The sequence below is a fragment of the Eumetopias jubatus genome, unplaced genomic scaffold (assembly GCF_037043125.1).
Source record: "Eumetopias jubatus isolate StellerSeaLion01/CBP00866 unplaced genomic scaffold, mEumJub1_p1.0 scaffold_4, whole genome shotgun sequence".
Classification (NCBI taxonomy): domain Eukaryota; kingdom Metazoa; phylum Chordata; class Mammalia; order Carnivora; family Otariidae; genus Eumetopias; species Eumetopias jubatus.
This window is the reverse complement of record NW_028274810.1, coordinates 48,292,927-48,308,624: the sequence shown is the minus strand read 5'-3', so window position 1 is coordinate 48,308,624 and position 15,698 is coordinate 48,292,927. Positions and strand designations below refer to the sequence as shown.

General features: G+C 35.5%; 1 protein-coding gene across 2 annotated transcripts in view; it reads right to left on the bottom strand.

Moving 5' to 3' along the window:
* The window catches only part of NEGR1 (neuronal growth regulator 1), an 851,501-nt gene that overhangs the window by 264,854 nt on the left and 570,949 nt on the right, over nucleotides 1-15,698 (bottom strand). For both annotated transcript variants that reach the window (XM_088022967.1, XM_028102558.2), the window contains exon 4: nucleotides 12,597-12,728. In XM_088022967.1, the coding sequence (XP_087879093.1) occupies nucleotides 12,597-12,728 (132 nt within the window). The remainder of the gene's footprint in view (nucleotides 1-12,596; nucleotides 12,729-15,698) is intronic.

The following is a 15,698-nucleotide window of genomic DNA, read 5'->3' as shown; positions in this document are numbered from 1 at the left end:
AAGTTTTAAATTCTAAAAACATACCCATTGAAATGCAATGGGCCAGTGGCTAAAGGAGGGTCAGATGAAAGCAAGGGACTAATACTCTGACTGCCTTCAAATTTGTAGCCATATACAGAGGGGAGATTGTCCATTTCTGCCTTTGTAGATTCTGGAAGTTTCTGAGCCAAGAAGTAGAAACTGAAAGAGAGAAAATTCTGTTTTCTTTCAGGCAGGCAGGGCTGTTTCTTCTTTGAAACTAAGCTAGGTACATCATTGTGGTTTTGTTTTGTTTGCTTGTTTGCTTGCTTGCTTTTTCCTAACTCTCTGAGCTTTTTATTTGTTGAAATTCCTTCTGAATATTGGCTTTGGGTCTGTTTTAGGTTTTGGAGGCTTTGCAGCAATTGTTTTTTTCTTCGTCTTCAAGTCATATTTTTTCGGGGAAGTTCATGTCAGAGGTTGATGGCCATATGCTATTTTGAATCTAACTGTATTTTTGGAGCAAAGTGATATGAAGCCTTAAAGGCACGATATTCATAGATTATTTTTTCTCACCATGACTGACAAAATTTGCAAATATAAATTCAGTTGGCTATGCTTCACCTTGGAAGAAAGAGAGATCCATTATCTCCTTACTCTTCTCAGGGAGCTTTTAATCATTGCTCCTGGGCTAGATTTTTTTAAAGAAAGATATGATTCAAAACGTCCTACTCTATACAGAGGATTTGAGCCTATAGAATTGAATGTATTAGGAGAGGCTAAAGTCTAGTAACAAACAGACCGAAACTTGCAGTGAGTCAACAAAACAAGTTTAATTCTCACTCATCTAATAGTCCATAATGTTTCAGATCAGTGAAAGATTAAGAGTGAAATAAGCGAAAGGGGTAGGGTAGCCTTCTGCATACAATCAATCGGGGGCTCAAGATAATGGTAGCTTTGTTCTCTTCTACAAGAATCTGTCAAGGTCACCCTGAGGGTTACTATCCTTGTTAGCCAGAAAGTGGAACAAGCAAGGAAGAATGCATGGGAAGTTGTTTTAAACCAAGCCTGCAAGGGGCCCAGGGCACATCTGCTCATATTTCGCTCACTGGAAGGCAGTCACAGTGCCAGAACTAACCCCTATGCAGGCTAGACACTGTAGGCCAAGGAGCGGATGCAGGAAGGATATAAAAACAGATTTTGATAAATAGCTTGAAATTTCTATCACATGGGCAATCTAGAAAATTTTATCAAGACAATGGACTCTTGGAGTTATGTAACTTGCCTCTAAAAAAATTCATAAATCATCAGATTCATCTATTTCCTGTGGGGCTGTGCAGAACAGCTCATGAGAGGCGTTAGCAAAGACTGCATCTGCACGTGAATTGCCTTGAGCTTCAGAGAGCTTTTGATAACCACAAAGAACAATAGAAGGGTTTGCAAAACCAGTACGTTCACAATAAAACAGCATTAACAAGCAGAACATTTGTGAACTTCACCTAATTACTGATACACCCCCTTCACCCTATCATGGAAATGTACACTAGCTGATTGCACTAAATGTGGAAACATTCTCAATATCCGTTCTAGGCTACAGAACGCTGATTTGTTTAGACTGGGAAAAAAGTATGATTTATTACAGAAAAGAATTAATACGCATTAAGCTCATACGTTTCATTATGTTATATAAAAACTTAGAAATTTTACCCAAATTCTTAACTTTTAACTCTGGGACAACTGAGAACTGGGCATAGGATATTAATTGCCACCAAACCACTTTTAACTTTTTGCTAAACTGAATGAACTATGATCTATGGCTATAAGAGCAGGGCAGTAAATTTTAAACATGAAACGACAGAGTGTACTAAATAAAGCTTTACCTGCATTCATTTTATCCATAAAAACCATAACTGTTTCATGTCCCCAGCATGGTGATGGGCTTCCCCTATCCCCCCTTTTTTTGGTTTTGTTTTTATTTGCTTGTTTTTTTGCACTGCTGTTAACCTTACTGTGTAGCAGCAAGAAGACAGAATACATGACACTGAGACTTCATTACATTCACTATTAAACAAAAGCTCTCATTTCAGACAATATGTGAACAAACTTATTTTGAGTGCAGCATCATTCCTCAGGATTATTTATTGTGATTGTTTTATCTCTTCACCGAGAACCGTAACTTTCTTGGTTCTTCACTTGATTTCAGTGTCAGCCATGCTGACAGCTAACACCTGTGCCTATTCTGGTTATTCAAATCTTTCCCTCACTGCACACAGCAATCCTGTCTCCTTACCCTTCAGAGTATAGTATCTTTCAGAAAGTCTCTGGGGTTTGCACAGTTTACTGAAAATAATTAAATTCCATTTTGATTTACATGAAGTCAGGAGGGTATAATGAAATAACCTCAGACCTAGAATCAGGATTTCAGGATTCCTTTCTGAGTACTTCTGTAAACTCTATGATCTAATTTCCAAAGTCGTTTGAACCCACATGCATAGATCCATAGGATGAGGGAACCAGGGTGATTTTACAGTTATTATCAGCTACAGAATTCCATGTGTCTATTCATTCATTCATTCAAATAGACATTTATTACCAGACACTGTGCTGAGTATTGGGAGAAATAACGTACACTAAAACTTTTCATATATTAACTGGAGCAATACTTATACCCCTCCAGTTTTTTTTTTTTTAAGAATTTATTTATTTATTTATTTGACAGAGAAAGAGAGGGAGAGAGCAAGAGCGAGAGAGCACAAACAGGGGGAGCCACAGAGGGAGAGGGAGAAGCAGTCTCCCCGCTGAGCAGGGAGCCCGACGTGGGGCTCGATCTCAGGACCCTGGGATCATGACCTGAGCCCAAGGGAGACGCTTAACCACTGAGCCACCCAGGTGCCCCCTGCTCCACTTAATAGTTGAAGATACTGACATACACAGAGCTTAATAATTTGACCAAGCTCATATAATAGTAATAAGCCGCAGAGCTAGAACTCAAAGCCAGGGTGACCAGCTCCAGAGCCTGCCCTTCTGACCACTGTGCTGTACTACCTGAACCACAAAGGTTAAGAGGAGTGTCCCTCCTGAAAGTGCTGACAGGCCACAGAGGCCACAGAGTGAGGTAGATATGTAGACATACAGGGCGATGTGACCAGTGCTACACACAAATATTTACAGTACAGAAAGTTGTCTGTCTTGTGCTACCCACTTTATCGTTTTATATATAACACTTAATCCTCAGAACAACTCTTTAAGGTAAGTGTAATTATCTCATTTTTTATGTAAGGAAACTGCCCCAGAGAGGTTAACTAATTTTCCCAATACTCCAAAGTGACTGAGCGGGGATGAGAAATCAGGTTTAATTCCAAATCCTATTTTCGTTAGCCTCCATCACACTCCGTTGCATAAAGAATCCTTATTTTGAAATTCTCTGACGTTTATTTCTCCATTGTTGTACTTATTCCTTACACAAAATTAAAATTTTAGAGTAAAAGAAAAACAAGTTTGAATTTGACAACAGCGCATGAGAGAACAACGCCTCAAAGTTCATAAAGAATTCTTCTCAAAGAATTCACAAAGTAAAATGATGAGATTATCTAGAATATTTGACACTGAAGCCAAATGGTTGCTTTTAGCCTTTGTTCCCTGCCTTGCTGGGAACTGAATCCATGCAGTCCCTACAATTTGGATACTTGGATTAAAGAAACATATCAGAATTTTGGAATTAGGGGATGTCATAGAGATATGATTCCCTCATTTTACAAATAGGGGGATCAACAGGTAGAAGTCTAAATTCTCCGTCCAAACTTATATGATCAGTTAAGTAACTGAATTAAAAAACAGAATTCATATCTTCTGCCTTTCTGTCTCACACTCATTACCCTGTAATCTCCAAACATAAATGTAAATTTAAAAAAAGGTTTTTACACACTTGTTTTTAGGTAAATATAATATAGAGTGAAAAACTGAGTGTGGGGAGTGGTTATTCAGGAATCTGTGTATTTAAAATGTTTCCAAGATGATTAAATATGAATCATTGCTGATTTCTGTTATATACATGAGAAGCTCTTTCAAAAACTGGTTTATTATGATTATATATATATATGGGTAGAAATAATGGGAAAGAGAGGGGAGGAAACCAAAAAATAAAAATAAAGGTAATGAGAAAGAGTAGTAATGTGTGAATGATGGTGAGAAAGCAAGTGAGAAAGAACATGAAAAGGAAGAAAGGAATGAGTGGAGGCATGTGGCAGAACATGCTCCATCCAGTGTGCAAAGCAAGTTTCCCCACGATTTGGTCCCTTTCGTTCCAAATTTGTCTCCCATGACTCTACTACTTTTTTTTTTTTAAGATTTATTTATTTATGTATTTATTTGAGAGAGAGAGAGAGAGAGTGCACATGAGCATGGCGGAGAGGGAGAGAGAACCTCAAGCAGACTCTATGCTGAGTGCAGAGCCGGAAGGAAGACCCTGAAATCATGACCTGAGCCAAAATCAAGAGTCGAGGCTTAACCAACTGAGCCACCGAGATGCCCCCCATATTCCCTTTATTTATACTATTTCTACCATATTAATCACTCCCTTCACACACATACATACATATGCACAAAATACAAATATGTTCAATAGCAAACTTAAAAATACTTGACAATTTCTGCAAAGTTTAATCTTAATGATAAGGAAAAGACCCCAAAACCTTAATGAGTATGTCAGAGAAGTACACATGTAAGTGTGTATATACATTTGTCCCTTTCCTGATTGTCACCACTTTTCATCACTTTGGCATGAAATCATTTTCAACCCAGAGCATTTTCATCCTGTTAGAAATTGCTCTCTTACTCCTAGTTGATAATCAAACTCTATTATACCTATATATATAGGTATGTGTGTGTGTGTATATATATATATATATATATATATATAAGTATATTTTTTGAACTGATAAATGCCAACTTAGAAATAGCTGTAAACAAAACAAAATAAACAGACTCTCGTCTAGCAAAAAGTTTTGCTTGGGTATTAAAGCAAGGACATTTTCCATCTTTCACTTTCAGAAAAAAAAGAGGAATAATAAAAATATGCACAGTTGCTTACTGCAGATGCACTTTGATTTTCCATGAACAAAAGGGTAAAAGATCAGTCATAGACCCTTAATACTAAAACTCTCAATACTAAGATAAAAGTATGGGAGAATACATTTAAGTTAAATTGAGAAGCACACTCATTAAGTAAAAATAGCCTCATTAAGTAAAAATAGTCTTGGCACATTAGTCATTAATTGAAGTGTATGTCTAAGATTTAAAACAAAGGACCAATTATACCTCCTTCAATAGAAGAAATCATGTATTCCTTAACTGCATGTTTAATAACATAGTTTTACTTCAACTGAGGAATTATATAAACCATAGAATTAAATCTGAACTTTTTACACCATGGAAGTCCCAAAGTGAAAAGAACAGGTTTAATTCTAAGATTTTTATGTTGTTCTATTGAGGAGAAAAGTTTTATTTAAAAATATGTTTTCTGAAAAAGAAATATGTTTTCTGGGTGATTATCCATATGTTTCTCATATTCAATGCTCAATACCTGTAGGGATTTTTCCTTCAAATTTCTTCGTTCCTCATATCTCTGTTAGCTAGAGTTGTTATTTAAAGTCTTTGTTTTGCCTTTGCCATGACAAAACAGGAATCAGCCAAGTATACTCCATAGATGTAGGAAATAAAAATATTTAAATACATTTCTTTATATTTAAATGTATCTCTGAATACCTCATTTTCTGATAGCTATTCTTTGATTGTGAAACTGGATCTGCATCTGCCTATGAAAATTCATCAACTCTTATCTAATCTTCCCCCCTTAGGTACCCACCCTCCTTCATATTCCCTTTTCTGGTCTCTGCCTGCTCACTGCAGCCAACAGACCAAGCAGTGTCTTGTGCCTGACTCCTACAGGACGAAGCAAAAAGTGCTGTTTCTGTGTGAGACTTCCCTTTCCTTGATTTTCTTAAAAAAAAAAAAAAAAAAAATCTGTCCAATTCCGTTTTATCCTCAGATTTCATCAGGATCAAGGCCTCTTAGAAGCCTTCCATGATACCCCAAGGCTGTATCTTGTGCCTTTCTGATAGCCTTGTGTAGTACTTAATGATGGTTTATCAAAGCACTTACCACACTATAACTATGTCTCTCTTATCTTTCTCTCTATATAGAGTTATATCTCTATAACTATGTCTCTAACTGTGTCTCTCTTATCTTTCTCCTTTCCTTCAAGACCAATATCCCAGGCCCTAAAACCTTGACAGTGTCATGGTAAGCAATAAGTAAATAGGTAAATAAATACATCTATCAGTGCAGATTTACTAAAGTACTTCATTATTACTCTGGAAATGGCATATGAATTAGTACTTTATTTAAGGGACAACAATATGCATTTTTTTATGCTCTGCCTTGTTTCAGATAAATGTTAATTAGCTTAGAATTAAACATAAAGTACGGGACAGTAGCCTAAATCATAAGCAAATGTGAAAGATGAGGTAAATGTAAAGTAAAGGTAGAGGCATAAAATGGTGCCAGAAATAAAAGCTAATGTGGTAATTATGAATTCAAATAATACTCATTTTTCTTCTGGTTCCACATAGTATCTTACCCATTCCAACTCTGAATGCTGGGGTTTTCTCTTTATTTGAGGTGATATGTACTTGTCTGTCATCTGCAATTTCTTACAGTCTTAAGTCTGAGATGTCTGCCTAACTTCCAAGGTTTTGGAGATAACTTATGAATAGACTAAAAAACTGGTCATTTCCCTAGAAAGCTTCCTCCTCCTCCTCCCTTTCCCCAGTGGCCCATCATTTCAAGCTTTGATACAATTGTACTAAGTTACACTAATTGGTACATTCTTTCCCACATGTTTGGAGCTAGTTATATTGGAAGATAAAGTGTACATTTGCATAAATGAATATGTATAAGATGCAAAATAATGCACAAATATGTGCCTATGATTTATTGGATGAAAACTTAGTCCACAGTACACCCAAAAATATCTTTACTGTTTGACCATAGGAAGAATATTCAATTCTATTTTATCAGAAATTATGTGTGCAAAACAATTTCTGATACCAAATAAAATAATCAATATAAAATCTGACTGTCATGAGTGAAAATCAAAATAATGTCTAGACCTCTTTTACCTTAATCTGGTTGACTATTTTTTTCTGGTTAATTATCCTTCTTTTGTTCATGTCTGTTTTGTTCTTGAAAATAAGGGAAGTTATTAAATGTTTTAATCTCCTTGAACCTCAATTTTCTTATCTGCAAAAAAATGAAATTAGTGTTTCCTCTCTTTGGGTGAAAGCACTATATAAATGTCAGGTTATCTTTATTAAATCCACCTGAAAAATTTGGTTAAAAAATTGTATTGGAAGTAAATCACTCAACATACTATTTACTTATTGTCTTGGGAGAAAAAATGTAATCGTGGAGCAAACATAGTATTTTTTTTTCTGTCTAGTAGAATGGTTCACTAGGAGAACACCAATCTTTTCAATAATTCGCTCAATCAATGACTATTTTGGGGGGGTGCCTCCTATGGACCAGGTGCTGTATTATGTGATAAGAACACATCACTGTAAAAGGAAAGGAAAATCCGTTACTGCATAGAGCTTACATTCTAGAGTAAATATATCCAGAGAGAGAGAGAGAGAGAGAGAGAGAGAGAGAGAGATTTTTTCAATTGCCTACAATGAGCCAGACACCATTAATGTACATCATTGCATTTAATCCTTACCCAAACCTTGATAATTATGTATTATTGCCCTAAATTACAGAATTGAAAATTGAGACTCAGAGTGGTAAAGTGGTTTCCCAAGGTCTGAAAACCCATTAAATTATACAAGAGGCTTTCAAATAAGTAATATCTAACCATAAGGCCCACTATTATCCAAAGAGTTACTACTAACTGAAAGAATACACATAAACAGTATGTAGAACAAACAACCTGTCACAAGATCAGAGAACCCACCCCTTCTACTGACACATTCATTTTGAAGGGTTACAGGCTTTCCTGATTTCTAATACCTGGGATCCTGCTTCCCTACAGAGATCTACATTACTTTATTAGTCTTTGATACTTTCTAAATTTTCCAGATTCTAGCTTTGGCTTCCAATGTGTCAACACTGCTGATTTTCTAGACTCTGGTCTTTCCTTTCCAAACCAGATCTTCACAGGTTTCTGTCTTTCCCAATTCAGTTGAATCTATGAGCTTTCTGGAACTCATTCATTCTTCCATTTTTAGTTAACAATTAAAATTGTGGGACTAGAATCTTCTAGGCTTCTTCTAGGAATGGAATCTGTATGCAATTAAAACAGAGAATCTGTTCAACTCTAATCCACTAGCTCCCTCTGGCTTAGCTATTCAACCAGTTAAAAATTTGTTCTTTCTCGTTTTGTGTATGTGTATGTGTTTTAATCTCTCAAGACTGGGTTATGATAAAGTTCACAACTCCTTTTTATTGTTTTTGTTTGTTTTCAATTTGACAAGAAAATTGTACACATATATATGTATGTAGATGTGTATATATTATATGTTTACAAAAATATAAATACAAATATACATTTATATGTATTATATGTGTATATATTACAAATATAAAGTTATATGTATATATAAAAGAATAAAATATACATAAAGAAAAGGAGAATAATCACCTATAAAATCTCCCTACTCAGAAACAAGCTTTGCATAGAATCTTACTATCCTATAAGCTTCTTCCTATCTATAGTAAGACTTTCTGTAAATAATTCAAAATTTGCTGATTTATTCAATCAACCAACTCACCCAATCTGTATAAAATAAGTCAATTATATTAATCATTCCACTAAATTGCTGTTTAATTAAATTGAATAGAAATCCACATCAAAGTGATATAGGTAAAAAGTATGTGGCAAATAGGTTATTTATTGTATGCATGTGGTTTATATATGTGTGTGTGTATATATACATATATATATATGATATGGCAGACATTTTATATAAATAGTAAAATATTAAACATTTCTAACTTGAAGGGAACTAAATCTCTTTCTCAAATTAACTTACCACATAACCAGAGCTTATGAAAATTTATTACATTTCATCTTGAACCCCATTTGGGAAAAGGGACAAAGTTTCTCTTCAAATTATAACTCACAAAGCTACTGCAATTCTATATGCACATCATATTGATTAATAACAGTGAAAAGAAGCTCTGCCTTCAACTTGGCACGATTCTATCTTCAGGGAATCATCACGTTATCAGGAGATGTGCAGTTCCGTGCTGGTAACATAGACCACTGTGCTCAATTTTGGGATTTGACAAACTAAAGTTTATTCAGTAGGCTTTGGCTAATTTCCTTTGGGAAATCAGTTCAGTAAAATCCATAGATAGTGCTGGATTTTTGATTTTTAAAGGGACAAATTCACAAAATTAACACTTTCCAAACCTCTTCATAACCAGGAACATATATAGGCATACACTTACACACTTACATGGCTTAAAAATCACTGGTATCTGTGTGACATAACCATTCCAAACTAAGGCAAAATTTAGGTCTTGACCAGAAGTCTGAACAGAACTCATCACTTACATAAAATGTTGATTCCACAGGTGTAAATCTAATTAGTCAATCAGTATTAAACACAATTCTTCCTGGCACATTTAGGGAAAGGTGAGCTATTAAAGGTATAATTTGGGAAGGAGCAGAAGACAAAACTGTTTAAAATCATTAAAAAGTCCTGTTGAGTTCACTTTTTAAAAAGTTGTGAGCTATGTTAATATAATGTTGGCACCAATATTTCCATTTATGACTGTACTTTATCTAACTGAAATTGATTCTTAAAAAACATAGTCTGTAGTTATAATTTATTTTTTTAAGATTTATTTATTTATCTTAGAGAGAGAAAGAGAGAGAGAGTGTGGAGGGGGAGGGGCAGGAGGAAAGGAAGAGAAAGAATCCAAAGCAGACTCCCTGCTCTGCTTGGAGCCCACCCTGAGATCATGACCTGAGTGGAAATCAAGAGTCCTACGGTCAACCAACTAAGCCACCCAGGCACCCCTGTAGCTATAATTTAAAAAGCACCTCCTTAACTTTTTTTTTTTTACTTTTCTTCTTTTCCTACCTGTTTTCCTTCTTAAATTAAAGTCGATTAACAAAGTCTTCTTTCCCACCTCTTCTTAGGTTATCGGCACCCTACAAAGGCCACTGAAGCATCCCTTTCAGCTAATGGAATATCTCTAGGCTCTGCTTCAAACTTTCGTGCTCCTGTCCTGTGTTGAAAGATAATTCGCCATAAGTTTCTCCTGTTTCTGCACATCTTGGAAGCAGAGACACTGAACACTTGCTTTTGTTCCTGACTGACTTTTTGAGAATGTTTGTATAGTGAACATTCTTGAAAGACAGAAGTAGTTTTCCCCACGGAGCAAACAGCAGGTTTGTTTACAGTCCAGTATAATAGAGGTAAGTTCTCCCTCTGCAGCAAAGGGCAGGTTTCCTTGCTGCCATTATTAAAAAAAAAATGAATTTCTTAAGCTCAGGGAGCTTCAGCTATGACATAAACCCACTGTGTGTATAGGTGTCACCTAGCCCTCATCATATCACCCTGTAGTAACTGGAGCTTGGGGACCTGATGCAAAAAAAGTGACAATACTCTGTCTGGCTACTGCTATCACTGTGGGTAACAAACGGCCCTTTGTCTCTGTTTTCTGCCAGCATCCAAGAAACTGTGGCAGATCTTTCACAGTTCTTGACATTTTGTTTCCCCAGTCCTTCTGCTTTATAAGTAGATTCTCTTCTCCCCCAGATCCTTTCGATGTTGACTCGTTTGGTTGGTATATTTTTCTTTTCAGTTTCTCTCCACATGTCTGCCTCCTTAGTTGACCTTTCTGTCTCAGATTCCCATTTTTCCAGGGGAAAAAAGAGGATCTGATTAAATGATAAGTGACAAGGAATTAAAGACAGAAGGATAAAAAGGATGGAAGAGAAAGTGTGAATACCAAGGCAAGTATGGCTTATACATGGAGCATGGCCCCAAACCCATACCACAGCTGGGTTTGTTATTCTATCCCTATTAAAGACACTGTTTTAGAGATGTATTGGAGCTGGCTGCATTACTGCCGTGGGCGGGGGGGTGCCTTGCTTATCTGACAGTTTGACTCTACCTTTTCATTTCTTAGTGTTCACTGCTGAAAATATTACTTCTTTACCTCTTTTTCCAACCCTCCGACAATAAAATCAGTAGACTTATATTCAGATAAATACAGTTAGTGATAAAATAATCAGGAATTTTTACTTGCTTATTATCTCTTATTTCAGCGAGTTCCAGAGGGATGAGCAGTAGTAGCCCCCTGCAACATGAGTCCTGAGAATCAGTAGAAACTTATTATAGATGTAGATTTCCAGGTCATATACCCCATAGATTCTGATTTAGTAGAGTTGATTTCCGTGTTTGGTGATCTTCTTGGGTGAATCTGCTAAAGTTTGTCTACAGAATATGAGAAACTCTGCCCCAGAAACTGCCTCTTGATCCAGTAATATGCACATTTGTTCAGTCTCAAAGAGATAGTTGAACCCCAAATATACAGATTAGTCACAAATGTTAGTTGATGGCAATGATTTGCCTTGACAGACACTCCATTGCCAGGTGTGTTTTCATAGTTATTTTTTGGCCCATGAAATTGAAAGATTCATATTGATATGGAAAAAAAACTACTTAGTTTAAACATTTTGGAATATATTTGGAACGATTCCTTCTCCTTATGATATGTACATTACTAGCAATGGCCATATGCAGAAAGGTATATATAAGTGGAATGAAAAAAGTTGAAGCTGTAGCTTATAAACACCTTTAGTAAAATATTGTTCTCCTAAAAGTATCTTATTTGAATAAGTTAAACAATGTGAAAACTTTTGAAAGACTAATAAGGGGGTGTTTTTGAAGAGTACAGACTATTTCAGTCATTGCTATTGGGATCATAAGATATAAAATAGGATGTTAGTGAAAAACATCTTCTATCAGTGTTTGAGATTCATGTAGAGAGGGTGTAACTTAATGACATTCGTAGTTCTGCAGTTATCTCTTATTATTCTAACTCCCTAATAATGATGCTCATGGGAAAATTCTTGATTCATTTTCTCAATATTTTTCAAACTAAATAGAATTAAATAACCCAAGTAATAGATATATCACCACAACAGCTCTTCTCCTTGAGTACAGACCAGCCTATTTAATTTCCATCGGGTTTGATTGGGAGTTTCACACTTAAATTTAATCAGAAGATACTCCAGGTGAAACTCATGAGAACAAAGAAAATGCCATGTGTGTACAGTACTCTAGAGATAGAGATACTGTAGTTTAGAATGCCAGGAACTACAGCACTATTGGAAACATTTCCATCTGCACATCAAACTGAATTATTGTGGCATTACTTGGGACAACTAATGTTACATAAAACAATTTGATCGATATTCTAACATGGACACACTTTCACTATCAATAGGTGGTCTTTATCAATAAGAGCACCTCTTAAAAAAAAAGCAACATAAATTCAGACAGTGTATTTCAGATATTTATCTTTTCACTAAAGTTATGTTGACAAAAGGTTACAGGACTTACAGTTTACGACAAGTTTTACTTTTTTCACATCTGGGAATGACACATCATTTTCCGCACTACATTCATATTCTCCGGCCTGGTCCCTTGTAATTCCATAAATGTCCAAATATTGTCCATTTTCAAATGGTTTTGCTACAAGAAAAAAAGTACAGCATGTTTAATTGTAGCCGCCTGAGGCTTCATTCAAATAAAATAACAATCTCATGTCTTCCTATTAGATACTGCTGACACAACAATCCCAAATGAAACTGGGGGAATTATAAAACCCTTTGTTCTCCTATGTTCAGAGGAAAAGTCAGAGAAAAAAGCAGAAACTGAACAAGGGATACTATAACAACTGTTTCCCCTGAACAGGATATACATGTGTTCTTTTTAATTGATTGCAGTCTCCTAACCTCGTCACACATCAAATAGAGCTCTACACATTTCTGTAATTGAGTTCAACAACCTTCTAGCAGTGTAGATGAAATTCACTAATATGGCTTGGTACATATTGACTTATACAGTGTAAGCTAGCAAGCTGACACTTAACCTAACTAAATGTTGCTTTTCTTTTGGGAAAATTTCATACTCATTCTCAAGGTTTCAAGGCGGATGGCTTGATAAGAGTATAGAGATACATTAAACCATTGCTGCATTTCAGTTTCCAAAATTACTAATTTTATAAGGGAGGCATACTGTATATACTATATATAATCGATCCAATAAACTTCAGGAAAAAATATGGTTCTCAAACTAAGAGTTAAGTGGTGGTAAAACCTAAATTATCTTTATTTTTTAATATCCCAAGAAAAATATTATTTGACTAAATATAGCATTAGAGTAAAAATATAAGGACATAATCAAAGATGAAAAAAAACACTTGCAAATGAATGAAATTTGAAAAAAAGGACTCCTTTCTGAAATAATAGAATTTTGATTTACTTGAAAGCAGAGACTCAGGCAGGAAGGATCCTGATTATCAGATGCAGTGGAGGAAGAATAAGTAATTTCTGGGGTTGGGGGGCGGCTCTTACATAAATCTTGAAAAATCACATTTCAATGCATACCCAAGAGAACTGGAAAATGATACAATTATTCCATTAAATGGTCTGTTTTCAAAAGTCAACCTTATTTCTGTTTTTAGTCTAGTCTCTTGCCATACTACATAATGCTGTAGAAATTAGAAAACTAGTAAGAAGATTCAATTTTATATGAATAGAGCAAAATGGAATGTAGTTATGGTGCTCCAAATCCAAAATCTATGTCAATTAACAAAAAAATGTTTTACCTGTGGGCTCCCTTGTCTGGGCCAATATCAGTCACTACACGGTTTGCCCTCAGGTAGCTATGACTGTGTTAATTGAAACCTGGAGTGTTTAGAATATATTGGATTACATCATTTCTCCATTTTATCTGGCTGCTCCTAAACTGTAGTTAGGGAAGAGTTACACTTCTAAAATGATACTTGGCTGATATGCTATTTCAGTTACACAGAGGTGAGCTTACAAAAGCCGCAATTGCCCTAAAATCCATATTCTTAAAATCTGATTTTATAACTATTTCCTTAGCTCAACCCAATGCCTTATCTGACTCCATACATTAATATAATATTGATTTTCTACTGTTTCCTTCTTTTTATTTTACTTTCACCCTTACAATGAAGATTATCTAGGCTTAAATGTGTCTATAAAAACTATTGAAATATAGGGAGGATGAAATCCTTATTCACATCCAAAAATTTTTAAAGTGTAACTTGAATTACAAAGGAGATATTAAATGCAAATTAAAGTATGGGTAAAATTGATATACCATAACTAAATAACCTAGTTGGCCAGTCAAAAAATGAAGCCAATCATGTGTGAGAAGGTAAAAAAATTGTGAAACTTCATAAAAACGAATTTATTAGGGTCTAATTTATTTTTAATATTAAAATGTTACATGAACATTCCTATTTCACATCTATTGAATGTTTGTCCCTGGGACATGTGTGTGTATGTGTCTGTGTGTGTGTATAATTAGTGGTCTAAAACAGCATTGAAGGATAGCTTTCAGCTTTGAGTTTCTGATAGGGATCACAGGCTGAGATAGGTCCTTACAATCTGCTTTCTCCTTTCCCCTTATATAGTTCCTCTTTCTGCTGCCTGGGTACTTTATCCTTCAGTCCACTCTGATAACTTCTCATCTTTCAGGTCTCTGATTAACCAATATGTCCTCAGAGAAACTTTTCTTGACTTAGTCACTACTCAGTCTAGTAGCTCCATGTTACATTCTTTCAAAAAATGAAACAAAAAAGCCTGCACTAATGTTATGTAGTATATACATGTTTGCTATTACTTATTTAACTATCAACAACTTTTAAAATACTTATCTTTCTGTTATACTATGAATTTTGTGATATATGGACTCCTGGGGGTGGCTCAGTCAGTTGAGCTTCCAACTCTTGGTTTTGGCTCAGGTCATGATCTCAGGGTCCTGAGATGGAGCCTGGTCTCAGGCTCCATCCTTGGCAGGGAGACTGCTTGAGATTCTTTCCCTCTCTCCTTGCCCCTCTCCCAACTTGTGCATCCATGTTCTCTCTCTCTCTCAAATAAATACATAATTCTTTGTTTTAAAAATTCTGTGTGGGCCGCCTGGGTGGCTCAGTCGGTTAAGTGTTTGCCTTCGGCTCATGTCATGATCCCAGGGTCCTGGGATCGAGTCCTGCGTCAGGCTCTCTGCTCAACGGGGAGTCTGCTTCTCCCTCTGACCCTCTGCTGCTCCCCCTGCTTGTGCTCTCTCTCCAAATAAATGAAATCTTTAAAAAAAATTCTGATATAAAAGGCTACATCTTACTCAATATTTAATATTGGCTCTATGAACATTTGTTGACTATATCATTAAAGAAAAATAACATGATAGAAAGTCCAGAAAATATGACATTTCATTAGAGATTAATTTTCTTATTCAAACAATTGTTATCCAGGACACCATAAATAAAAATAATATTTACCTTTTATTGATTCCTTATTATGTGTAAGGTACCATGATAAATGCTTTTCCTTTTTTTAAAGATTTAATTTATTTTAGAGAGAGTATGAGTGGGGGGAGGGGCAGAGGGAGACAGAATCTCAAGCAGACTCT